The sequence below is a fragment of the Ambystoma mexicanum genome, chromosome 2p (assembly GCF_040938575.1).
Source record: "Ambystoma mexicanum isolate Mex_15411 chromosome 2p, UKY_AmexF1_1, whole genome shotgun sequence".
In the NCBI taxonomy this organism is placed as follows: Eukaryota; Metazoa; Chordata; class Amphibia; order Caudata; family Ambystomatidae; genus Ambystoma; species Ambystoma mexicanum.
In genome coordinates this window covers 445,097,868-445,123,688 of record NC_090923.1, presented here as the reverse complement: position 1 = coordinate 445,123,688, position 25,821 = coordinate 445,097,868, and the positions used below count along the sequence as shown (strand labels likewise).

The window sequence follows — 25,821 nt, the reverse complement described above, 5'->3', positions numbered from 1 at the left end:
CAATGTCATAACTATGGCCTCACGGGCGCCTCTGCAACGTGCTACTTCTCTCCAGCCGCTTCTGTCTGGGCATCCGATTCCTGAGGTCGACCTTGCATGTCCAACCATTCCATCGCTTCAGTCGGCGTCTCAAAGAAGAGGGATCTGTTCTTATGAAACACCTTTAACCTGGCGGGGTAGAGCAACATGTAGCGGTGGCCTGCTTCTCTAAGCCTCCTCTTCACCGTTCCAAAGTTCATTCGACTCCGTTGTACGAGCAGCGTATAATCCGGATACGCCGTTATATTCGCTGACCCCCTTCTATCATGCCTCCTTTCCGGAAAAATTCGAGAATCTTCTCGCGGTCACGATAGTTCAGGATCTTCGCGATCAACGGCCACGGGGGGGGCTCTTGGGGCCGGTCTCCTGGTCAGGGCCCTATGCGCCCTTTCGACCGCGAACCCCTGGGTCAGCTCCCCGCCTGTAATCTCCTGCAAGAGCATAGTTTCAACGAAATCCGTGGGGTTTGATCCTTCCATTCCCTCCGGAACACCCACTATGCGAATGTTGTTACGCCTGGCGCGCCCCTCTGCCTGTTCTGCTCTGTCATCCAAATTGCCCACTCGTTGCACGAGGGCATGAAGCTCCTTCGCATGAGTATTGCACGCCTCCATGGTCGGGGCCAACTCCTTCTCCAGTTCCCCATGTGCTCCGCGATCGTTCGCACGTCCTGGCGCAACAGGTTCACCTCTTCTCGGACCGCTCCGATCTTAAGGTTTAGGCCCTCTTGCAGCTCTGGCCAGGCCCAGCTTCGTCTCCCAGGCCACCTTCAAGTCGACAATTGCCGCCAGCACCTCCTGGATAGTACCCGGTGGGTCCATCGCCGCCGCGGGGGTATCTTTGCTCTTGCCCCCTTCCGCGCCCGAGGGCGACCTAGCATAGGCCTCCATCGTGGGCTGTTTGATCCGGGGTCGCACCACCTTGGAGGACATCCTGCTGCGTCGGTTGGGCCCACGCGCCCAGCTGTATCCTCGGCGCTGCAGAGTACCACACGGGGTTCACTCGCCGGCCCCTTCACAGCGAGGTTCTGCTGGACCCGGGTTCACTTTGCTAGCCCGCCACGATCCAGGGCCTCCTCAGTGGGGGCTCGCCCTTATGTTCTTGCCTTCAGCCAGAGGCGCATGCGACACGTCTATCTGGTTGGGCTCGCCCACGTTCCGACCAACTTTGTCTTCCTCAGCTCCACGGACCATTTATGGCCCTTAGTCCGCAGGCGGCCATCTTAGGTGCTGCCCTTCCATTGCGCGACCACCACCTTCTTCGAAGTCTAGTTCCGCGGATATGCAGTCTCGCTAGTGGAGAGGGCACTCACCATGTGCCCCCCACTTTCATGCGCCCTTGGATGCACCGTGGGCTCGAAAGTCCGCCAATAACCATCACTTCTTCCCAGGATCAGGATCGGATCATCGGGAGCTCCTCCAAGGAACGTCCTCTCACGTAGCCATCAAGCCACGCCCCCCCATTTATCTCACCTTTTCCCATTTAATAAAGGGCAACCCTTTAGAAAACCTTACCTTTGTGTCCATCTTGTATTTCTGACCCCTCATAGGATATACCTTTGAAGTATCTTTATTCAACCTAAAAGGAACACACCTCACTGTCTCTATTGCTAAAGGGGGTTTCCCTTCCTGTTAAACTAAACTAAGGTGCTCATTAAAATAGTAAAACGGGAAATAGTCCTCCGTCCACACCTATGCACTAAACTGGCCCTACCTCCAAGACAAAAATAAAGGACATTTAGATGGAGTGCCCTGCAAACCGGTTTAGATACTATAATATTTCCCCAGGGGTTCCAGACATCTCTCCTTGTCTCGGGATTCTTCAAATTAACAGTTCTCTTTATTTCACAATTCCTTCCAGCTTATCAAAGTTCTTCAAACGTCCCAAGTTCCACAAAAAAAACAAGTCTTAAATTCCCAAAAAAACAAAATGTCTAAAGTTTCTTAGATGGAGGGATATTGCCCTGATCCCCCACTTGGATTACTTTCTCTGCACTAGATTCAGGGTTTGGGTGCCTCAGGGCTCCCCTACTGTCTCGTCTCTGCTTTCTTTGCTGGCCCTCTGTCTCCCTAGGGTTGCTTTGTCCCACTGCTTCACTTGGCTCGCTGGGTTATTTGTATCCCCTCTTTTCTACTTGTGATTCTTTGAGCTCTTGTGGGTTTTTGTGACCTTTTTGGAGATTTATTCCCCTTGAGTTCCTTGGGCTCTCGTAACCCTGCTTTCTCTATTTCAGTCTTTCTCTCGAGACCTCAGTGACCCTGTACTTCACTTGCATCTCTCTGTTCCCCCCTCGAGCTGAGCAACCCACGTACCTTCTGCGCTGCAGGATCCGCTCCAGTCAGGATATGTCTCTTCGGCAGCGCTCCTCCCTGCCTGCCAGATTGGATACGAGCGTTCTTCGGACGCCATATGTTGTCGCGTTCTCTCCCCCTTCTGCTCTTTCATTTGGAGTGGAGGATTCACTGCTCCATTGGTGTCTGGTTTTGTCATTTCTTCATGGTCACAGGGCCCACCACGACCTGTACATGGTTGCGCTTCCAGGTAAGCTTTGCTTTGGTTGCTCTTGGCTTCTCAGCCCTGTTTGCCTCTGTCGGGGTGGTGACCTCGCCCTTTGGCATTCACCTATTTGGCATTCGCTTATCTCCGCGCAACATCCTGCTCTTCTGGACAGCGCAGCTCCGCCCCATGCCAACTTATGTCATCGCCTCGACTCTGTGGTTCCTCCACTCTGGGGTCACTGGCCCTTTATTCTCGCTCTTTCGTTATTGAGAAAGAGCGTTACGTTCACCACAGATTGTCGACCAGGTGTAACGTTCATCATATTGATCCGAGCACATAGAGGTATTATCAGTATTGCTGACTCCCACGTAGGCAGACAGTATCTGGGGTATAAGGAGTTCCCCATGGGAATCCTTGTCCCCTGGAAGGGAGTCCCTCCCAGCGAGGTCTCAATTTCCTAAACCTTTATGGAGGATCTTGCTTGGCTGGCTCACCTCCAAAGCCTCAAAGGGGGGTGGCTCCCACCTAGAGAAGAAGGGACACAGTATGCACCCATTAAACACTGAACACAGAGGTCATACCAGTTGACAGGATCTGGGATATGGAAACCTCCAACCCCTTCAGCTTGTATTTAAACACAGGAAGCTCAAGGAGTATCCATCCAAACCATCAATAAGTTTCCAAATGTCTGCTGGCTACCATGATCCCCACTTCAATGTTCTATCTTCCTTTAAGATTTACAGTATTATTCCACAGGCACTATTCCTTGGAGAAAAAATATTTCTCACCCATTTCTATGTTTAATTCCTTCCATTAATTTACAGTGCGATGTATCGATGGCAGAATCAGTATGTTTCATAAAGTTACAGACCAGCGGGAAAGGGGAAACAAAGTATTCCTTTAGGGAGGAAATGGCGGCCAGGTTGGCATGGTCTCTGAATCAGTTTTAATCCAACGATACAAGGCGTGTAGTGTAAATGCGACATGATATTTAGGGAAGCCAAGTCCTCCCTCTCCAACTGGGAGGTCAATACCTATAGTGGGATCCAGGGAATAGTGGGATCCAGGGACTGGCTCCAACCCACCCTCCTCCCCCACCACATGAAGTCATTTAAATGTTTTTTGTATTTCCTTCTGTGTTTTGTTGGGCGAGCCAGTTGAAGAATGCTAAACAAGTGAAGTAGTTTAGGGAGCAAAGTCATCTTGATTGCACCAATCTTAACCCACAAGGCGAGATGTAGTAATCTCTTGCAGTTTGAAGCGATCTCCCTAAACCTGGCCTTTACATAGTTTTCTAATAAGTAAGAGGTGTTTATTATTCTAAGAATACCAAGATATTGGAAGCCATCCTTGGTCTAATGAACAAGTGTTGAAGCAAACTTTCTTAATTGGGAACATCCCAGTTTTTCTTATGTTTACTTTTAAAGTTTGATAGAATGCCAAAAGCCGTCAAGACCTACATTAGCCTGTTGTATCATTTGCCAGGATCTGAAATAAGAATCAAGAGATCATACAAGAGCACCGTCGAGGTATGCCTACCACATGCAATCCCCTTAATGCCCTCATGAGACTGCATTGCCACTTCAAGGTGGTCTATGAAGAGATTAAATTGGAAAGAGAACAAATGACAACACTGCGGCGCTATGTGGTACAACTAAAAGTCTGCTGACCTTACTCCACTTCCCGGAATATTTATTCATTTGTTTATTTCTAATATGCGCTATTGCTTCAATAGTTCCTAGTGATTTTTTTCGAATGACAAAGTTTCGAAAGGCAAAGTTTCGAAAATAAATGCATCGAAAAAATGCATTTTTTTAAAAAAAAATGTATGTAATTTTATTAGTTTTTAACAAAGAAAAACCTTTAATATAACAATACACAATGCAAGACAAAACAACACACATCTCCTTACTACACAGATCCTCCAGTCTCTACCTATTCTGTCTTGCAATTCATGACCTCTAGTCTGTTACATGACATTAACTTAGACTGGTTCCAATTTAAGCCGATTTTCTATTTCAGATAGCAGAAAGGTTAACAGAATTACCAGTTTCATGTCCATTCCACTGTACATTTTCTGCCACCAATCATCTGCACACAAAGAAGGATGATTTATCGACCAAGGTCCCAAATGTATTGTCCTCACCTCTCTCAATTAACTACAAAACAAGTGTCTCCTTTTCCTTTTTACACAGTCTACACAAGCTGGCTTTGTGTACATTCTCTGCCCATGTGCAGAGACTATCTTTAGTATTAAATGCGTTAAACCGAAACAACATAAAGATCCTCCTTGCATTGGAGTCGGGTAGACGGGCAATATATCGTTGGATGTTATTGAAGCCCCTTGCTTCAACCGGTACGTCTACCATCGCCTTTGAGGCAGCTCTCTGTGTCGACGTCAAGTCCCACGACGTCAAGTCCCAATCTGCTCGCCAGATCTTAAACTTTGCCGCCGTTGGATTACTGTGTAATTGTTCTGGAGTGATGTCATACTCTGTCAACAAGTTTTCATAGTGTTTTACCCACAGTGCAGTGATGTCATTTCCATTTGATGTTACACTATGAAAAAGTTCAAATTGAGGAATTTGTTCTCTCAATCTGTTTTTTTCGGAATAAAGTTTTTTCGGAATAAAGACAGTAACTTCCTTATACTTCTTGCATGCACTGATATCAAAGATAGTTCATATCTCATACATGCAGTCGAGATCCCTTTTGGCAGTCCCAAGACTTTCGAACAATAGATGTTCTCGAGGGTAGGCCACAATTCACGGGAACATCCAAGTGCATTTTCTGCACCATATGTTAACACCGGTATTACCTTCTGTTGATAGAAAGTCAGTGCCGGTTTTAAAGAAAATTTGCCAAACTTTCTATTTAGCACACACGCCTGGCATGCAAGTTATTTGCATTTCTTTTTGATTTCTAGGATACAGGGAACATCATATATACTTGCACTTATTACCATTCCCAAGCATTTTACACAACTCAAAATGTCAAAGGGTTCATGTGCCAAATACCAAGTGAATTTCTTTTTGCAAGTCGCTGTTTTTGTGGATTTCAAGTTTTTAAACAAAAGAATCTCACATTTTTTTTTGTGTTGCTCTTCAGGTGGTTAGAATTCACATATTCATGTACAGCATCTAGTTTTCGTTGTAATCCAGTTGATGTTACGTCCATCAAGAGCAAATCATCAAATGAAAAAAAAAAAATGTTAATGGGGGGGCCCCCCAACCCTAGTTTTTCTTTACCCCTAAACACCCATTTTAATAAAAAAAAAATGTTATGCATATTTTTCTCTGAACTTTGGCATTCAAAACTGTTTTCGAAATGATGCCTGGATACCTGCTTCACTGTATAGTGTAGGGCACAATCAAAGACAAATGGAGATTGCCTCTATTTATTTAAAGCGGGAGGCACCAAAATAATGCCTTATTTTATTCCTGTGTGTACTGTGAGAAACCAGAGGGTGTCTCTCCTAGTAGTCCTCGGGATCTATCGTCTAGGTGGCCAGGACACGGCCATCGCTATTGGATCCAGTTCCTGGGGGTGGACCAGTGGGGGAGGATCATCTGGCAAGTGGTCTTCGGGGAGTGGAATTGGGACACTGAGGGTTGAGATGCGGTATCACCTTCCCTTTAACACATTTTCCGTATTGTACCCTGTAGGATATTTAGAAGCTTTCCCCCCACACTCCCTTCACGCACAAACACTTTCTTACACTGTAACAAACAATGGACTAACACCAGAGCCGTTTACCTGACACAGATTAGGCAGAGTCGGGAAATTGACAATAATCACACACACCTGACAGCCCTTTACCTTCCCCACAGGGATAAAAGGCGGAGCACGAAAGCACAATTCGAGCAAGGCCGAATGCACGAGGAGACCACTACAGCAAACCGGCAGTTTAAGGTGAGAAGAAAGGCGGTGAGATCGGGAAGGATGATGAAGGGGGAATTGCCCTTGCCCTTTTCAACTCAGACCCGCGAGGCCTCCAAAAGAGAAAGCATAAGACTGAGAGCCACAGCTGGCGTGCGATGCAGCAGACAATGGTACATGGGGGTCGCCCACATTGATAACGCAGGCAGAGAGGCAAGCTGGCTACCGCGGTACTCTCCTTGACTCCAGGGATCAAAGAAGCCAACGGGTTCCGCACAGCCGGTGAGTCGGAGGAACCTGAAAACAGGCCGAAATGTGTTGATCCCATGGTTGCAAGTAGCAACATTTTGAAAGCAAGGAATTTGCAAGAAACAGACATTGGGCCTCATCACAAGTTGTGCAGTATCCCGGTGTTACCGCCACCCGGTCCAGCGCTATTAGCGGCGGATCAAGGGTTGGGCGATAGTGGGTATTCCCCATTCCCCATTGGGTCCATTGGACCCAATGGGATATTTTCAGCGCTAATATCGGTGCGCTAATAGCTCCTGAAAATTGGCATTTTTCTGGCGCATTTACCCCCAGCTTGCTGCCAGACTACGTTACCACCGCAGTTAAGGGCTCCGCCCAACTCGTGATGAGGCCAATTTTGTTTAGTTTTGTGTTTGAAGAAAGTCCAGTTGAGGGTCAGGTGCAGAGGCTTCCGATGCCACATGGGCGCTCATTCCAAAGGCTCTGACCGGGGATCTGTTTTATAAACTATAAGAACTAGAAGCCCTAGGAAGGGGTGGCGTGAGGCATCAGAGTCGTCATATAAGGGTTAGGTAATATTCCTTATACATTTGAAAGTCTCTGACCCGTGGCCAGAGGAAAGCTAGGGGAAGGGAACCCCGCTTTCCAAAAGGTGGTGAACTGCGAATTGTGACAAGTGTAAACCCGACAGAGGGATGCAGAGAGAGAGCTAGGAGAAGGAAACACTTGCTTTCTGATGAAAATGAGCAATGCATGAACTGTGTTAAAGCCCCTAGTGAACCTGACGGCGTGAGGCCCAAGTCATAGAGAGGATTCAAGTCCGGCAGAGGGAGATCCTAAGGGGGAGAGGCAATCGCCCAAGGTGCAAGACCACTTTTGTTTATTTGATTAAGGTGCTTGAACATTTTGTTGACAATAGTAAACCCGGTCGAGGGTTGTCCACAGTGGGGACATTGTTTAAAAGGACATTTCATTTATGCAAGCAATATTTGAAAGGCTGTAGTGAACCCGACGGATGGAGGCCCAAGTTGCAAGAAGGATCCGAGCTCGGCTGAGAGAGATCCAAGGGGCGAAGAGCAATCGCCCAAGGTACCAGAGTACCGGAGGAACCTTTTTGTTTGTTTTGTCATTATGAAACACCACAAGCCTTCTAAGGCGAGAGACTTTTGCAAGAAGGAGACTTAGCCTCTGAAGGGTTTTGATATTGTTGAACTAAACTGTGAACCTCGTGCTGACGAGGCCAAGGAGTGTGCTGTGCTCGAGAGTCCCGCCTTGTCCCGTGGTTCAAATGTGGTTAAGGGAGACAAATCCTTACCATCCTGACTTTCATTTTGTGAACACTTCTTTCTTTTTTGCTGAACATTATCCCACACACTTTTCGTAATTTAGCAATAAGGAATTGGCCATAGTTGTTTTTAGTATAGGCCCTTTTTATTTGACAAGTCTCCACTCGGACTGCCTTATTTTTTGATGGTCCTAGCTTGCTCCCGTCTTAGATTTAGGTTTAGATTAGGCATTTAGCTCAACCATTATAAAGTTCAATAAACACCCTTGAACTGTGATCCCTGTCTTTACTGTGGCCACCATGAGTTCCTTACAGTACATACATACTTTTTCAATGACCACAACAAAGGTGTACCTGCAGTTTTTGTTAACTTTAAATTGGCAGCAGGAAATGCTGAGAGGTCCAGTCTAAAAACACTCTATTTATGGAGAACAATGCCAGTCACAGTGGAAAATGTGATTGAAGTCAATATGCGAACCCAAAGTATGATACAGAGCAGCATTATATTTCAACAGATGCTGCCTCATTCTCTACAAATCGTGAAACTGCACATAAAATTCAAGTGAACTATCCAGTGATTTTATAGGAGGTTGCCATTTTTTCCAAAGAAGCACCTTTCTGCTGCATATGACAATAGAAGTGAATATCTCTTCCAGTCATATTTCAAACAGAGGTCATGTCAAGCAGAACAAATAAAAAATAATGCATGAGTGAAAAACATACTTCAATGGAAAAGGACCCAGAGAAGGACCCGACAGATCAAATCAACGAGAGAAATTTCTTTAAAAAACTATTTTCATTTTATTATTATCACACACATGGATAAAAATTCATATTAAATCTGCATAGGCCCATACTAAATATTAGCTCATAATACAAATAAAGTGCATCACAAATGAGATGTTAGTCACACCTTTAAAGAGGACCACCTAAGTGGTCCACACCGCACACACACAAGTGGAACGCCTGAAACCCCAAATGAGTGAAGGGAATCACTCAAGATGGGGCCGGTGCTCACAAGCGTGTCTGCAGAACACTAAAATAGATCTTGGTAGCATACATTTGAACAAAATTGATATCGTCCTAAAAGGGAAAAAACTGGAGAAGAATTGCATACATGATTGAAATGGGGTGCCATTCGTCGACTACACTAGTGGGGAGACTACAAGATAGTATGGAGTCAACCTAACAATGATTTAACATCATATTGGTAGTTTCGATGGAATAAAGCATCTAGCTGTACTTCAGTTGATGCCCGTCTTCGTTAGGACGGCGCACTCCCTTGATGTTGGACACCATGGAATGTAGGTAAATTCACTACTGCAGAATTCTAAAACCAACAGTGGGCAACTAGGCCCAAAACGAATGGTCAATCCTAGAGAAAAGAAAAAACCAAAACAGCAAGTTAAAAGTTGATCTGGGGGGAACAAACTACTGGGAACATAGTCCATAAATGAAGTTCAGTAGAACATCAAGGAAAAACCGGGAGAACTGATGTATACCATTTTCTCAACCAGGCAAACTGGTTAATCCAGTGGTGTGTAAACCTTGCAACACGCAGATCACAATAAATGAGTCTGTAGAGGCGAAACACAAGAAGATCTAATGAAAATGGGAAAGCAAAATCCCTAAATCCTAATTGTGAAGCGAACAGACTGTCGATTCTCAGGGGTGCAACACCATACATACCAGAGGAGATAAAAATATCAATTGCAACTCACTTATTTGCGATGGACAGAAAGAAAACCTAGAATGGTTTAAGGCACAGACCCTCCCGATGGGTGAATCATGGAAGCGAAACAGTTCTGCAGCTAGCCGAATTTCATCGCCAATATCGTTGTTTTGCATAGATGTTAAACGCTGGACACCAGTATATAAAAAAAAGAAAACAAAACTTGGGTATCTCTGATTCAACAGAAGGACATAGAACTATTGTCAGAAAGACTGCCTCGTTTGTGTCTAGATTTAACTAGTCAACCCCCAGTTTGTCAAAGCTAGTATTGGCCTATGCAGATTTAATATGCCTTTTTATCTATTTGTGTGATAATAATAAAATGAAAATCGTTTTTTAAAGAAATGTCTCTCGTTGGTTTGATCTTTCGGGTCCTTCTCTGGGTCCTTTTCCATTGTAGTCTGTTTGTCAATCGTGCATTATTTTTTATTTGTTCCGCTTGACATGACCTCTGTTTGAATATTGTTAGTCGCTTCCCCTCTGCAAGCGATGAAGGGGATACCCATTCTGTGTTGTATTATCTCTTCCAGTCATACATAAGATGCTCCAAGTTGGCTTGGGACAATTCTGGTTAGTTTTCCTGAGAAATCACTGACAAACTCACTTCTTCACTTCAGCCATGCATACATGATCCCATGTGGGTGAGGCTAAGACTCCATGAGACTTGTCCTGACCCTATGGAACGTATACCCTATGTGTGTTTGCCTTTAATATTGAAAAACTAATTTTGCCCACCAGAAATAAATGGGCCTCTGCTGAAGCTCCTCTCAGACAAGCATAGTAAGCAGAAAATACTTGAAAATGCATCCATTATAATTCCTCCAAAAATGAAATTTGTGGTGTGCTCTCACTGATAACCATCAGGGTAGCCCCATGATAACCCACTATGTTCTCCTGAGGCCTCTCTTCAAACAGACTTTATTGCAATTAATGTGTCACTTTTGACATTATTGAAGGCATTGATACCGACCAGATGCAGCTTAACAGAAACCCAAAATATGCTCTATCACAGGTCCAGGTTAATTATTGGCTTAGAGACCTGCTAGCAAACTAAACTCAAATTTGAGACATTGTTTAAGGAATGATGGACGATTTAAATTGACATTACACTTGCATTTAAAAATGCTTTTGCCTGTGGTTTTTAATAGTTATTACAATTATTAATATTCATTACTTTATGAATACATATGCCACAAATCCAGAAAATAATGATTTAATATTCAATACTACTCTGAACAAATCAGCCCCCACCTTTTTCATTTTCAGACATATAAACATCCAATGGGGTTGTATTAAGGTGAGCGTGTTAATTTACAGATTAGCCAATTGAAGAGCTTGACTAATTAAAAACTGTCATTATCATGACATAAACTTTGGAATATTGCACAATTTAAAAAGTAGGAACACACAGGGAATATGACACTGACTCTGGAATTTAAAGCTGCAGGGAAGGAAAACACCTGTTCCAAAGGGATGGATTAATCTGAGGGACCAATTGAAGAGCTGGGATTCCCTTTCTCACTTTCCCCCAGAATCTCACTGTCTCCAGAGCCCTGGTTCTCTCTAGGCTGGACTACTGCAACAGCCTCTTTCTCAAACTGCCTTCCTCTACTCTGCGCCCTCTGCAACTAATCCATAACAGGACAGCAAGACGTATCATTTGCCTCAAGCCCAGGGACGGTATCTCTCCAGCCTTGAAATCTCTCCACTGGCTCCCAGTGGCTGCAAGGATCAAATTCAAGACCATTTGCATTGTCAACAAGGCTTTCTGGGGCTGGGGCCCAAACTACATCCAACAATTTCTTCCAAAATACCTTCCATCTCGAGCCCTTCGCTCAGCTACCTCCAACTCTCTAAGGTTTAGACGCTTCTCCAGGCAGAGAGTGGGGGGTAGGACTTTCTCCTCTGTAGGTGCCTCCCTCTAGAATGGCCTCCCTGCCCCTCGTAAGCTTTTGCAGGAACACCTGAAGTTCCGGAAGCAGCTAAACTTTCTTCTTCTCCTCTGCCTTCTCTCTCTCCCTCCCCTGCTGACCCACCTGTCTGCTGTACCGACTGATTGCTTGGCCACCCTCAGATTCTCACTGGGTACCAGGCTCTTTCTAGATCAGTCACTCTTGCACTGCCTCCATACCTATCACGCACTTAGGGGCTGTTCCTGTAACCCTACAGTCCCCTGTTCGCCTTGCACTTCACAGAGCTGCGCTGCCCTGGCTGCACTTACTCATGGCATTTCTGCCCTGCTTTCCCCTCCGCTCTCTGTTGCACCCCCCCATTCCCCTTGCACTTCTTGTTCTCGCACTTGCACGATCTGATTGACACAAGGCCTAGTAAGATAGTTTGTCTTGCCTTCCCTCTGTCTTCCCTCCCTTGTCTTGTCGCGCCTAGACACACTTGTGTACAGGCACGTTAAAAATGACGTATCATATCATAAGGGCTGCTGAAGGGAGGTATTCCTGTAGTAGACAGTGTGGGGTCACTGTTCTAACTTCATGTACACAGAACAAAATTGTCATTTCTGACTGCGTTTTAGATGCAGTACACAATCAGTAGCCACATAAAAATGGTGCACATACTCCATCTTAAACTGAGGGCTCCTATTAGCAGAATGTGAAGGTGCAGACAGATTGGAAGCAATGGGAAAAGTAAATGTGCCATTGCATAAACTAGTTAGTGGATATAAATTAGAAGTTACCTCAAAGGTATGTGTATGCTATCAAAGACTGAGATTATAAGAGCGCTATGGCTATCAAGCTCTATTGATATTAGTCAGCGAAAAAAAACAAATACTTTTGTGGTGTACAATATTTTAAGGTCACTATTATTATACATGAAGCAACACTATAGCTAAATAAACCATGAATGGGACTTTTTTGAAGAGCATACCATGAGAACTAAATCACACTTGGGGCCTGACAACTTGAAATTTGTAGAGAATGGGAATTCCGACAGGTTAAATTAATTTCCTTGGATCACACACATCGGTTATGATGTGAAGCTGGGATTTGAGCCAGTCTACCATTTCTGCATTTGACCTATTGTTTACCACTTCTTGACATAGAGTAAGGTACAAATTATTTGTGAGTGCTTGTGAGTGCTTGACTTTCATGAAATAAAGTAATACGCTCTTTTGTAGAAACTGAGTTGGAAAGTACACAAATCACTTAATCCGACTTGACAAAATTAAGACAACTTTATAGCAGCCTGTTTATAGGAGAATGATTCTGGCTTCATGTTCTCCATCATCAATGCAAGTATACAGGTACCAGAATATCAATTGGGGTGAGCTTAAAATATTGAATCTGTTTTTTGTCATTGTATTTCATATCTTTAAATAAAACAAACCCAACACACAGACTTCTCTTATTTATGATAAGCAGAAATACCTTTGAGATTGTATAAAAAAATCAAAGCATTTCATGTGCTAAACAATCACACTTGAAAAGGTTCACGCCAGAGGCTGGTGACATTTGATCAGCTCTTTTGTGTATGACCCATTCACTCAAATGGCCTACATAAAACGAAATATCAGGCAATGGACTAAACAAGAGCCCCAGTATTTATGAAGGCAAGCCTTCTCACAAAAGGCAGCAGAGTACTATATAGTAAAATAAAAAGATTTTGTCCAGCATCGCTGTTTCGTCTCCTTGCAAAGCCAGGATATGATCCTCAAATCTTTGATTCCACACTCTTAATTTTATTACATAATCACCACTCCTGGGCAACATTTTATGCGGTTTATTGGGGTGGCTGCTAGTTTATACAACCCTTGCTTGGAGGAATAAAGCACTAGACCTGCATCATACCCATACGCCCAAATGATTGCATTAGAGTAAAGATAGGGAGAAATAGCATATGAGGATTGTGCGCGTTGTTTGGTTATTTGCCCACCCATTGACTGCCCATGGCCATGCTAATCCCTGGGGCCATTCCCACCCATTTCCTACCTCTCCCTGCCCAAAACACCACCTCCTGGGAACTCTTTGAGCTCGCTTAAATCAAGCCTTACCATCAAACATTGCACTGGAAATGCCCGTCGGTGTTTTTCAAAGCAGTCGCCTCAGAGTTATGACTTAATTGTAGTTGTAAACCTGCTACTGGTGTATGAAACATTTCTTAACCAGGTCTGCTATTTAGCCACTTGAATTTTAAGCACTATGCGTGTGCTTCACCGTTCTGTTAAAAACAAGCATTGGCTAAGCCAATTATTTTGGCTTGTGTATAAGTATTAGACATGTTCCAGGCACTGCTATTAGATGCCCAGGTACCCATACCATTTCATTTTGCACCTGTTACCATCAATGAACAGTTAATACCACTACTGATGTGCCTGGCAAGTGCCTTTCCCATGCCTAAACGAAAGCCCGAACTGTTGGCTTTGCCAATGTTTGTTGAATTTGGGATGCGCATTGAAAATGTGCAAAAATGCTCCCTTTATTTTTGCGTAAAGGGAGTGAAGTTTGATAATCTGGCCCACTGTGTGTTCTACAATGTATGCAGAATGCTGTATAGGATTAATTAATCACAACAGAATGTAGATGTGAACAGCATTCAAACAGTAGGTTTAGAGCTTCAGTAGAGCATCTTAAAATATCCTGGCATGTTTTGTAAATGAGCACTGACTCCTTTGCAACCATGTGGAGGTCCCCCTCAGTGCGGGCCGGAGGCACTAGCCCCCTTTTCCCTCCCATAAAGACGCCTCTGTTTAGACACAAGGGGCCTACTTTTCATCAGAGCCATAACGTTAATGAAAGGAGAAAAGCCTTGAATAAGGCTTTTACTCCTTCCATTAACACCACAGCTCATTTTCTAGCATTTGTACGCGGAGAGGAAGGGCGTAATGCAACTTGGCGTTCTTGCCGCTTCCCTTCCTCTGATCCTCTCCTCCAAACAAACGCTGGAGATCCCTACGGGCATAAAGCAGGCAGACGCCATAGGGATCCATTGTACGTGTGTATAATTACAATTCAACTCAGCAGGGTTAAATTTCAATAGGGAACACTGATTACCATGCACACAAGCCTCACTCAAAATTACAAGTGAATGCTGCAGTCATGCGTTTCCTCACTTTGCGCGGTGGACGTATGCCGCCTTTTGCACTCCGCCACCTACGTGTATGCCAATGGAACTACTCCCATCCGTCAAATTACGATTTTATAGAACATGAACTGCAGGGACGGATCCGTTTCTTCGTTCCAAGAGTTCACAGAAATGCCAGGACCTCTTGATCATCGTGTTTTCAGGTGCTCTAAAGGGTTGTGTGCTCAAACAGTTCTAGGCGCTTCAATATGTGCATTAAGAATTGTGAAGAGATTCAAAAAAGTCACCTCAAGCAGGTTTAAATGCTTGCAGGCATTGTGCGGTTATGCCTCCTATTGAGTTATTTTTATTGTTTGTACATTTCTCTGGCTGCCTTGCTTACTTCTCTTCTCACTTGTAATGCTGTTTTATTGCTTATATGATGTTTCTATGGAGGATGTCTTTTATGTGCTGTCAAACATTGCAGTTTATATTGCAACAGGAGGCTTTATAGAGGATGAACCTGTTTGACCATGTTAGTGACTTCTGGTAGCGCTCTGGGTACTCTTCCCTCAGATTCCTCTTTTCTCTCCCACCATTCCTCTCTTCCTGAGGCACCACTTTGGTAATATATTTGTCTTCATCTTTGTACCCCTGATCTGTGTGAGACATAATAATTATGAGGGCCTGATGGTTGGGGTACAGGTACTGCCTGTATAACTGGAGAGCGCACATCCGATGACCCTGATGGGCTCACTTCACAAAGTTATTGCAATAGTTTTCAGTTTTATGTGTGATGTCTGAATCCTTACTATTTCTGGGAAGGTTTCTGGAGATGGCTGATCTGGATAGTGGTCTTTCTAGCCATTTTGCACTTCTACCGTTGAAGTTCACAGCTCACCCATATATTGTTTTCTGCCAGACTTGTGCTTTGAACATTTATAAGGGCCTCATTATAAGTTTGGTGGTATGCTGGTGGTAAATCCACCGAGATACCACCAAACTGTATTACAGTTACTGCCACTTGGTCCGGCTGTGTTACCACCGGATTACAAGTGGTTGTAGGCAGTGTTTGTCCCCTTTTAATTGAAGTACACATGGGATTTCGCTGGTATTACCGCCAGCAGTAATTCTACTGGTGGTAATTTCACCCAATTGGCCGATTTCGGGTGGCAAGGTGGTATAATTATCTCTAGCTTCTTGCAGGAGGTTTTAGCTCCACCTTACCACGAAACTCATAGTTGGGCAATACAGTAATGCGATGGTAACGGGATCAGTGCTGCATTTTTTACTGCGCCACCCAACTTCTGAGGCACTTAGTAATTTAGGAAATATCTCAGGAAGCAAATGGTTTCACCCAATTGGCAATCTCTCGAATACCAATGGTTTGCTGAGTTGTGATGTTGACTTGTTATCTATTCATTCTTGACCCTGTGGGGAGGGGTGCACGCCCAACTTTTGTGTTGGTTTGTAATGTAGCACACGTCCGCCAGCTTTATTCCTCACATTGCTGCAAGGTTGTCTAAACCCTTGTTATTACCTACTAGAAAATGTAAAACTGTTGCACCATTCAAAGGTACCTTCTCAATGGTACATGATAACGTGAATTTCTAATACCCTCCCCTTATGTAGGGATGTCTTGCATGATGTTTCTTTCTTATAGATAATTTGATTTCTTCTTCATCTGAATGTGTTCTTAATGTTCGTTTTTCAGGTGTGCTTTAAAGATGCCCTATTTTCATTACTGCCGCGCATGAGGTTCGGCCTGTTTTATAACACCCCACTGGTGAGTAAAGGGAGGAAACTTATTATGGGAATTCCTGTCTGAATAAAATATTGCTTATGACATCCTGACTAAAAGTGCAATTTGTGCTTGCACTAAACAAAACATTTCTTACATTGGATAACCATGGCAAATGTAACACCTGAAGATGCTGATCTTGCTCAAAAGGTTGCATCAGAAGAAGTGATATAGGTTTCCCATAGTTGTCATCGATCCTCATTTCCCCTTTTCCTGCCGATTGATAGGACTGGGTTAATATTTTGGTACCAAAATATGCTTATCTCTACTTTCACTGTTCGACAAAGACTGTAGATGCATCGATTGTTAGTTTTTGGCTGAAGTCTTTTCTTAAAAGCTGCTTTTTTAAATTTCTGAAAGAAGGCATCAAGTGTGTGTCCTCTGTGAGATCTGGATGTTAATTCCAGATATTTGCGCAAGGGTAGAGATGTGCCTAGCTCGCCACCTTTTCATGAGAACGTAGCATCATGACACCTTGAACACGAATTTGAAAAACGCGTGAGTACCCAACGTAAACAAAAATGTCATTTTTATTTTTTATTTCTTTACACGAGATATTGAATGTGAATAAGTGGATTCTGTTGGCTTGGCATCAGGGGAAGAGGGGGCGTTCGACATCAGACAGTATTTGGATTGTGAGTTTCAGCCGGGTGCTGTCCGGGGCCATCAAGATCTGCATGGCGAAAAGTTTGCATCGGGCCCTGCCACTTTAATGTTTTGTCCACTACATTGTTGTTCCACTATGTAAGCACCTAGCAATGGCATGGCCCTGCCCGCCTTGTGGCTTTTTGTAATGCATTTCTGATTAGCCCACAATGTTTTTTGATGTATAAATAAATGCAAATAAAATTGGGGTGCAGTGCTGTATGGATAATAAAAGGTTTATGGTATGTGTGGCCTCATGTGAGGCTAGCTCAGCACCTTATAGGTTGTAGGACTGTTCTGAGTTAGAGAACATGAAATATTCTGTCCCCTACCCTTTTCTCCATACTTCCATCCAACGTGGACGAGACGGTCTCACTTTTTGCAGCATCAAATATGTATTGCTGGTTTTCATAGCGACGCCAGATGCATATGCATCCTTGACCCTGCCTTCTCAGGCACCAGCTTCTGTTTTATCCTTCAGCCCCTTTCTCTGTACCATTGTGAGTGGACATGCAAACGTGGCATGTAAACTTATTTCCTGCTCTTCATTTGTCCTTCACTCTTGTCACCCAGCAGACTTAGATTGACACAGAGGCTGAATCAGGGAATCGGGACAACAAATAGTTTAATAAATGCGTACCGAATTGACCAAATTAAACAAATAGGCCCTCATAATGAGTTGGCTGGTCCCGAAATAGTGCCGGTAACAACGTACACTGGCACCTTTCTGGACTGGCCAACTCCAAGTCTACCAGTAGGGGCTCTGACCTACCGGCTGGCCTGTCATGCCAGTAGATCAGGCCCCTACCGGCAGATAAATGCCTGAATCACCGGCACTGTTACTAATGAGGCCACTGATTCAGGCAAATCCATCCCATGGAGTCCTCTAGGACTCCATGGAATGGGCAGTTACTGGTATCTCCGCCGCCCATAATATATCCCAGTAGTACTGGGATATCGGTCTTTGGAAATGAGCCTCATGGTGTCCGACTGAAATTAAAAGTTGTCAGGAAGACTCTTCTCAGTGCTCTGGGAAACCTTATCCAAACAAATTCTCTTGTCAAAGTAAAGTGTTCCAACAAAAATTCTGCCAGTGACTCTGTATGTCCTGGTGTCCTCAGCAAATCCATACATTAAATCGTGAGCGGTTTTTAAGGGCTTCCCACACCCCATTTCTGACTGCTCTCAGGGTCTCTTCTCTGAGGTTTATCAGGGTGTACAGGTTCCTGCATGCTGTTTCTCACAGTTCTTTGGGTCTTTTCTCCACTGTTCTCAGTCCCTGTTATCTTCTGTGCATGGATTCTGCTAGTGAGCCATGAGCAGTGGATCTTCCGAGATGGATTTCAGCCAGAGGATGACAAAAGGCTGCACTAATGCTGGGATGGGGTTCTCCCTATGTACCCCGCTCCCTTTCTGTCAGGGGTCTGCTACTCCAGCCAATCGCTCCATTCCCTCTCTCCTCCCTGACATCTCGCCTCAAGTTACACTCTCACGAAGTGCTTTTCCTCCACTCTCTACCTTTCTAGAGGTAGCCCTTTTTGTCTTCAGGTGTACTACCTTGTTTTCCCCAAAATGTCGCTAAGTTTCTCTACCTTCTCTGCTAGTTCTTTTCTGGTCTTCAATTCCACCTCTTCGCTTCCTTCTACTTCTTCCTGGAGGTTACCCAAGAATTCCCCCTCACTTCTTCCTGATGCTCTTCTTTCCGCTTCTGGATGTTTCTCACTTCCTCTACCCACTCAACTTCACTTTCCTCTATTTACTGTTCTTTCCTTATCCATCTTTCATTACTATATTCTTGTACCAGCTGTCTCTTCTCTCCACCTTGTTCACCCCTTTTGTCCCCCTTTCCACCCCTTTGGAAGCCACTATTAAGATTCTTAAGATATTAAAATTCTGTTTAAGCTCTTCACCCCTTTGGGCACCTTCCTCACACCCACAAACCCTTTCCACTTCCCCAACCTCCCGAATCCTATTTCTCCTAGCACACTGGGTCTCCTGATTCCTTGCCTTTTCGGTCTGCCTTTACCCAGCCTCTTAGTTGTTCTGTGCAGCCTCCTGTCTCCTCTTTACCCCACCCTTCTGGGGTTCTGCTTAGCCTCCTGTCTCCTGCTATCCCCGAGCTCAAGGTGCTCCTTCACCAGCTTTTCTACTTATTTTACGCATGCATTGAATGAGGGCTTGCTCCACCAGCTATTGACTGAGTCCTTGAGGTTTTATAGGGCTTTGGCCCCTTCTTTCTGCTTTCGTCTGATGGAATGGGAATCAAGTGTCGTATATGGGATGGGAATGTTCTGCTAGGCTCTGCCTTTGGGGGTGGCTTACAGCCCTGTTGTGGGACTTGGGATTGGCTTATCCCTCCACTGGGTTGTCCTCCTCCTGCCGAACAAACCCTGGCCTTGTCTCTCAGCCTTTCTTTATGAAAAGGGGACATACGTGTGCTGCATTGGAATAGGTAACTTGGAGGTTTTCTGGGCCTGACTGGGTCTCCCTTGTCGGCTGGACCGCAGCATCAGGAATGACAGCCGTCATAGTTGAGTACCTAACTGCCTCTTGTTCTTTAGGTTTCTGGATGACTGTCTTGGGAATTCCTTGGTCTATCTCCAGTCCCCCTCTTTGTTGGTTCTGGAGCAATTTCAGCACTGTAAGGGTATCGGAGCACACCAGCTGCTATGGGAGCTAATGTAGCTATAGTTATATCCTATGATGAACCCCTGCCATCCATGGGTGACTTGGTGGTGGTCAGCCCAGGGATCCTACCAATGCTGACCCTGGTTCAGCCTCACATCATTTGTGGCATCACTTGGCGCCCTTGGTAAACCCACCATCCACCAGCGCCATCGGGCATTGCATGTCATCATATTATTTTTATTTTTGTTTTCCTGACTGGTTAATTATTTTTTGTCTTATACTCTGGTTTGGTTGCAATTGGCTTTCCAATTTATTTGACTTCAGCTCAGTTTTTCGCCTGCTCTCCAGTCCTCTCTATGGCCTCATTGGATTTCACAACCCCTTACTGGCTCTGGTGGGTTCTCTCACAGACTGCTATGCTGAAGGCTTCAACACGTTTTTTTCTTGACTCCTGTCCATACTGGGGGCTTTTCTCTGAACACCCAGCAATCTTTTTACTCCATTTTCTCCATCTACTGTTTTTTTATTTGTATATGGTTTACACAAAATAAACCTTTACAAAACAATTACAATAAAATCAACCACAGTTAAAGAATCATAAAATACAAATAAAACATTAACAGTCATATCTTACAAACGGAGTGCACCATTAAAAAACAGAAGTATCAACCAGCCAAAGCAAAATAAAAATAAAGACATGTATCAATGGTTTTTGTCCCTTAAACACAGATCCACCGACATCCAATCAAGAATAGTTTGTTAATTTGTCAGATTATTACCTTTGAACCCTAACATATCACTCAATTGCGGGACTAAGTATTCAGCTTTGATTATTACAAGGCTTTGTTAGCCCACAAACTTCAGAGAGAAATCTAACAATGGCCAGTTATAATGCAATTAGTTTCCCATGTAGCATATTCCACCATATGTCCTCTGTATTAACCTTGGAAGGGTCATGGACAAATCTGCCAAGCGCTGCTAATCGTTGTGGTTTGAGAACAGGGCAATCCAGCAATAGATGTTTTAGCGTTTCGGTGGATTTAGTACATTGACATAAGCGACATGGAATTTTTTATTGTCTCTCCTGAGTGAATTTCAAGGATTTTCTGCATCTACTCTTGCACTTTTCTGTCTTGTGTTGGGGTCTACTTGTCTTCCGAGCCACTTACCTTTTGTGTGCATCCTTGTTCTGTCAGGTTTAGGTCCATGTGAACTGTGCCCTAGACTTGTGGCGGCTGTTACGGCCATTTTGGGGATCATCCGCTGGCTACCTGACCTAGGGACACTATAGAATGAAATTTCTACCGGACCCTCTGTTTTTTTCTGCACTCGCCTGCATCTAGTGGACCCCAGGGAAGCCAAGTTGTTAGTTTCTCATCTAGAGGAAGGGAGGTGTGGTGGTCTTGTCCTCTATAACTTTGTAATAAGTCATTCCCCTAATCTCACTACAGTCTGGGACTGGCCTCTTTGGGTTTTTCCTGCCCGTCGATCCTACCTTTTCACTTAATGTCTCGTGTTAGGATGTACCTTTTATCTACTCTAATGGGGATATTTAGGGAAAAGGTATATCATCCCTGTGGAAGTCTGAAGAAGATATAACATATCACATGACATGGTGAAAATGGTGACATGGTGAAAACATGAAGTATCAAGACCTGGTTTTATGTGAGAGGTTCAAGATGCTGGTGAAAATGAGGATGTGTCTACAGCTGCCGATCTAAGTGAGTGGATGGATTTAAGAAGTGTAATGACTGAAGAATTAACAGATGACTCAAAACGAACTTGAAGTTCTCTAATCCTATCACAACAGTTGTTGGGGTTGACTGAAACAACACTGGAGGAGTTGAAAATGGTAAACCAAACAGTATGGCGCCCAACCAGAACCCTCACTACCTTTTAGGATACTGGTCTTTAGTCCTTCCCTCTCTCCTTTGTCAGTTCTCTGAGTTGTTTGCACAGAGAGGTCGGACATACAAGCTTTAACAAAAATCCAGATTTACTTGACATCGCAAAAATCTGTAGTACAAGAGCTTTAGAAAATGAAACTTGTACATGTTGTACTATGCAGTTTCCTCCTGGGCCCTGTGCCCATGACCAAGGTCATTATTTGGTAGGATTATAATTATAAGCGATCCTGAACCATCCCCTTCATCTCGTTGTGGTGGAATTTAAGGAGCTTCTTCTTGCCTTTTTCATGCAGATTTCAAGGGGTTCCAAACCCTTTGTCTCCTCCTTTCATTGAGTCCTCCTGCCTCAAGCATCATGCTCAGTAGTTATGTTACTGAGTTTCTTCAACCAACAATCGGTACGGTTGAAGCTTCTCCTCATCTTCAAATCTACTCTCCGGGCAGTAGGTTTCTATTGTCGTAACAGAGAACTCAATGGGGGGCTTGTCATGTCTCTATCCTAGGGTATGGTCACCTCTCTACAACTGGGGTGAGCCTGACCCTCATCAATGCTAAACCAAATGCTTAATCATCCATCTGCTGTGGGTCCGACCCTATCACATTACTTTTATCCCCTGTGACCCTCCTTCAGATAGCTTCACTTCTACCCAGAGGGGAGCCCCTTTCCATGAGGCTCGGGAGGGGAGACTGCTAACCAATAGTCCCCCTAAGGGGCGGGAGGATCTCATGGAGATGCACTCCTCTCCTGGGGAGAAGGACATGATTGGGAGACACAGACCCTTTAAACCACAACCCTGCAGGTTGATTTTAAAGCCTGAACCTTCTACACATAAACTCACATCCGAAACTATGTTATTGTAAAATATCAAACCACCCTGATGTCATACCTACAGGGATAAAGAAGAGCTTTAGAATGCTACAATCGAGTGGGCCAAAGGCTTGGTCAGCTGCTGTCAATTGGACAGATGTTACGCTGGGGCTATCCCCACTGTTTCAACTGAACAGCAAAGAAGAACCATGTGGTTCTGGTATGCTGAGAGCTGATGTATGTCCAGAAGGAGAACTCGACAAGCGAGAAGACTGCGTTGAAGCCTGTAAGGTTGAGCTTGGGCTTTGGGAGACTACAGCGGGGCACATCTCCAAAGTTTAAGAGATGAACAGTGGGCCACCCGAGAAGCGTCTTGCGAGTCTGTTTGGAACTGGCATAGTAAAGCAGGTGAGATGGAAAGGTGGTGGCGTGACATGTAGTGTGTAGACAATCCGGTCCGACAACAGTGGCGAGACCGCCTGCAATAGCCTACAGCAGAGCCGCGTAGGCGAATGTGCAGAGAGTACTTGACAGTGGGGGTGGCGTGGCCTGTCGTGGGTGGATGGAGTGATCCAATAACTACACAGAGACCACCAGCACCAATTGACCGCAGAGAGAAGCTAGACACAAGTAGCATGAAAGAAGAAGTTGAATCAGAGGGAGAGGACCTGTGACCCCTTGTGAATCCGGTGAAGAGTTCCCTGGGAGAAGGTAACAGGAACAAGTACAAGTCTGTGAGGGGGCCGGGAAGATTCGAGACTCTCAATTGTGAAGAAGCAGAGAAAGTAGTATATCACTTTGTACCGCAATTCCCTGGGCAGTTCTAAAGAGTGAGGTGCTGGAGAGTGGAGAAGAACTCTGGGAGCATCTTCATCGTCCCAATGTGGGCAGGCAAAAGGGTACCAAGAAAGCGCAGTGTGTAAAACTCTCATTTAAAAGAATTACAGTTTGGTCGAAAACTACAAAGGGCATTGGGGAACCAGCTACGAGAAGGGAGTCCTTCTCCGAGCCCCATAAGGATCTCGTAGAACTGTTTGTTATGAAAAGTTTGGAACTTTTACTTTGAGAACACATGCCGTCCTTTTCATCCAGGAGAAGGGAGTAATTTCCCTGGGTCACGGTCAGAACCAGAACTTTATTATTATTTATTGTAGTGACAGGGATAGCTTAGGAGCTTTTGGACTGGGACAGTGCCTTTTGATTTGGACTTTCACAGACTTCCTGACAAGCACCCAAATTTCTTTAGTTTAGGTAGGTAAATCACATTGGTGTTAAGAACATATATGCTTACCTTTTCATCTGAATAAGTCTATAGCAACCACTATGGCACCACTTGGGCAGTCTCGCCATTCCTTGCCGCCACACCTCCCGAATGTCTCCCTCATGTCTTCCTGGTCTGACTATCACCACCTCCTGATGTTTCCCAAGCTTCTCCTCAGCTTCTTATTTCTTTGGATGTTCACTCTCTTCAACCAGCTTCTTCACCCCCTCTAGTCTCCAATCTTCCACTCATCAAGTCCCTCCCCCTTGTCAACAGCCACCAAACTCCTTTCACAATCTCCTTTTCCAAATACCCAACCTCTTTGAATGAGAGCCTGAGTTTACATATTCCTATGACATTTCTCCACCTCTAAATCAATCATCCTCTAGCTGATGGCGGTGCCTGGTCCCTTTAGTCACCCCTTCAGAAGTCCTCAGAGTCAGACAGGGTACCTTGTCACTCCTATTAGATCAAGGTCGTCTCTTGGGCACCTCAATAGCTGTTTATGCATTTTATAGCATACCATACATTTCTTTCACTGTTATTCTTGGCTGGTGCAGGGGATGTCCTATTTTCATATTGGTCTCAGCTACCAGATGCTACCTACCTCACACCCATAGGCTGTCTGACAGGCTCAAGCATCGGACACTGCATACACAGGTGAACCTAATGTTACTTATGCTTTTTCCCTCCAGCTTGATTTCATAATACAGTTTCACCAATTTAGGCTGTCATATAGGTCCCCATCCTCCTCAAGTTTAGGAGTGCCTTTCTAGCCCAAGACTTGAAGGACCTTAGCCCCTGTGGCTTCATCCTTGTACTTACTCATGTCTTCTTCTTGGGGCCTTCTCTTTCCTTCTTCACTTGTTGTTCATGCATGTCAATTTCAACTTTGTGACATTTGTAAAAATCTGTCCTTTTCTCACCTTCTCTGCTACTAAACCTTATATTCCCAATTTGGTTTTCTTACAACCTTTACTCTTCCTCACCCAAGCTTAGGCTCTCTCTCATCTCCTTTCGAGGTTCAACTCCACCATTCACCTTTTCTACTTTCTTCCTTTCCTCCAAAATCCCATAGCTCTCTTTCTCTTACTGCCCACTATTGGCTTTCTTTCCCAGCCCGTTTTGCTACCTATGTATTGTCTTTAAATGAGTGAGTGGCCTTGCTTCTCCTAATCTTTCCTCCCTCATTTCTCTTCATTATTCTTTGTTTTTCCTCTGTTCTTATTGGCTGTTCTTCACCCTCACTGTGCCCAGTCCCGCTTTCACTCATGTTCTCTTCTCATCTATAAACTTTGGAATGTTCTCCTTCTCGCTTCATACTCCGCTCCCACTTTTGCTTCTTCACACTTCTCTGAATGCTCATCTTTTAACCAATCCCCCAGATATTAAAATGTAACACCATGTTGATTGCTTTCAAGTGTCACAAATTATTTTGTTACTGTTTATTTAGTTTCCCCTTGCAGAATTATGGTGAAAGCTCTCTATAAATTCAAATACATCAAGCTCACTCTTGATGTGAACACACCTGCTGCACATCTCATACTAACAAAGCCAATTCCAAACCCTGCTAGCATATAAAGAGGGGGCCGGGGGGCCAGCGTGGAAGTCTAGGAGTTAAGACATGGTTGAAGAGAATGTGTAGAGATTCTTGACAGCTGGTGTGACAGCAAAGTCACTTCAGCACATAGATTACATTTAAATCTGCACATCTATTCCAGAACGGCATAATTATGATGGATTATTATCCTGGTCGCAGTTTAATCTATAAACCTACGCCATACCTGAGATTGGGGTTTGGTGACTGGAAATGCACATAACTTGTATTATTGATTAGATTTCTAATATTGTAGTCTATTATATGTTTTTTAATGTGTATTTTTAACGCCATATCTGATTTGAATCATATGCATGTCAACACTTCTCCCAGGTCAGCTGTGGAAGAGTTGTGTGTATCCTGGGTGGACAGTGAAGGCAAGCGTCCCCAGCCAGCACGATCCTCCCCGCAATGAGAGACAATGAAGGACTCTCCCAAATTGGGAATAAAGCCAAGACAGAGTGCGGGTGAGCTT

The 25,821-nt window shown here is 44.4% G+C and overlaps 1 protein-coding gene across 3 annotated transcripts in view; it reads left to right on the top strand.

Annotated features, from left to right (window-relative positions):
• The window catches only part of EOGT (EGF domain specific O-linked N-acetylglucosamine transferase), a 728,283-nt gene that overhangs the window by 509,748 nt on the left and 192,714 nt on the right, over positions 1–25,821 (top strand). For all 3 annotated transcript variants that reach the window (XM_069643797.1, XM_069643799.1, XM_069643798.1), the window contains one exon: positions 16,414–16,485. In XM_069643797.1, coding sequence (XP_069499898.1) covers positions 16,414–16,485 — 72 coding nt within the window. The remainder of the gene's footprint in view (positions 1–16,413; positions 16,486–25,821) is intronic.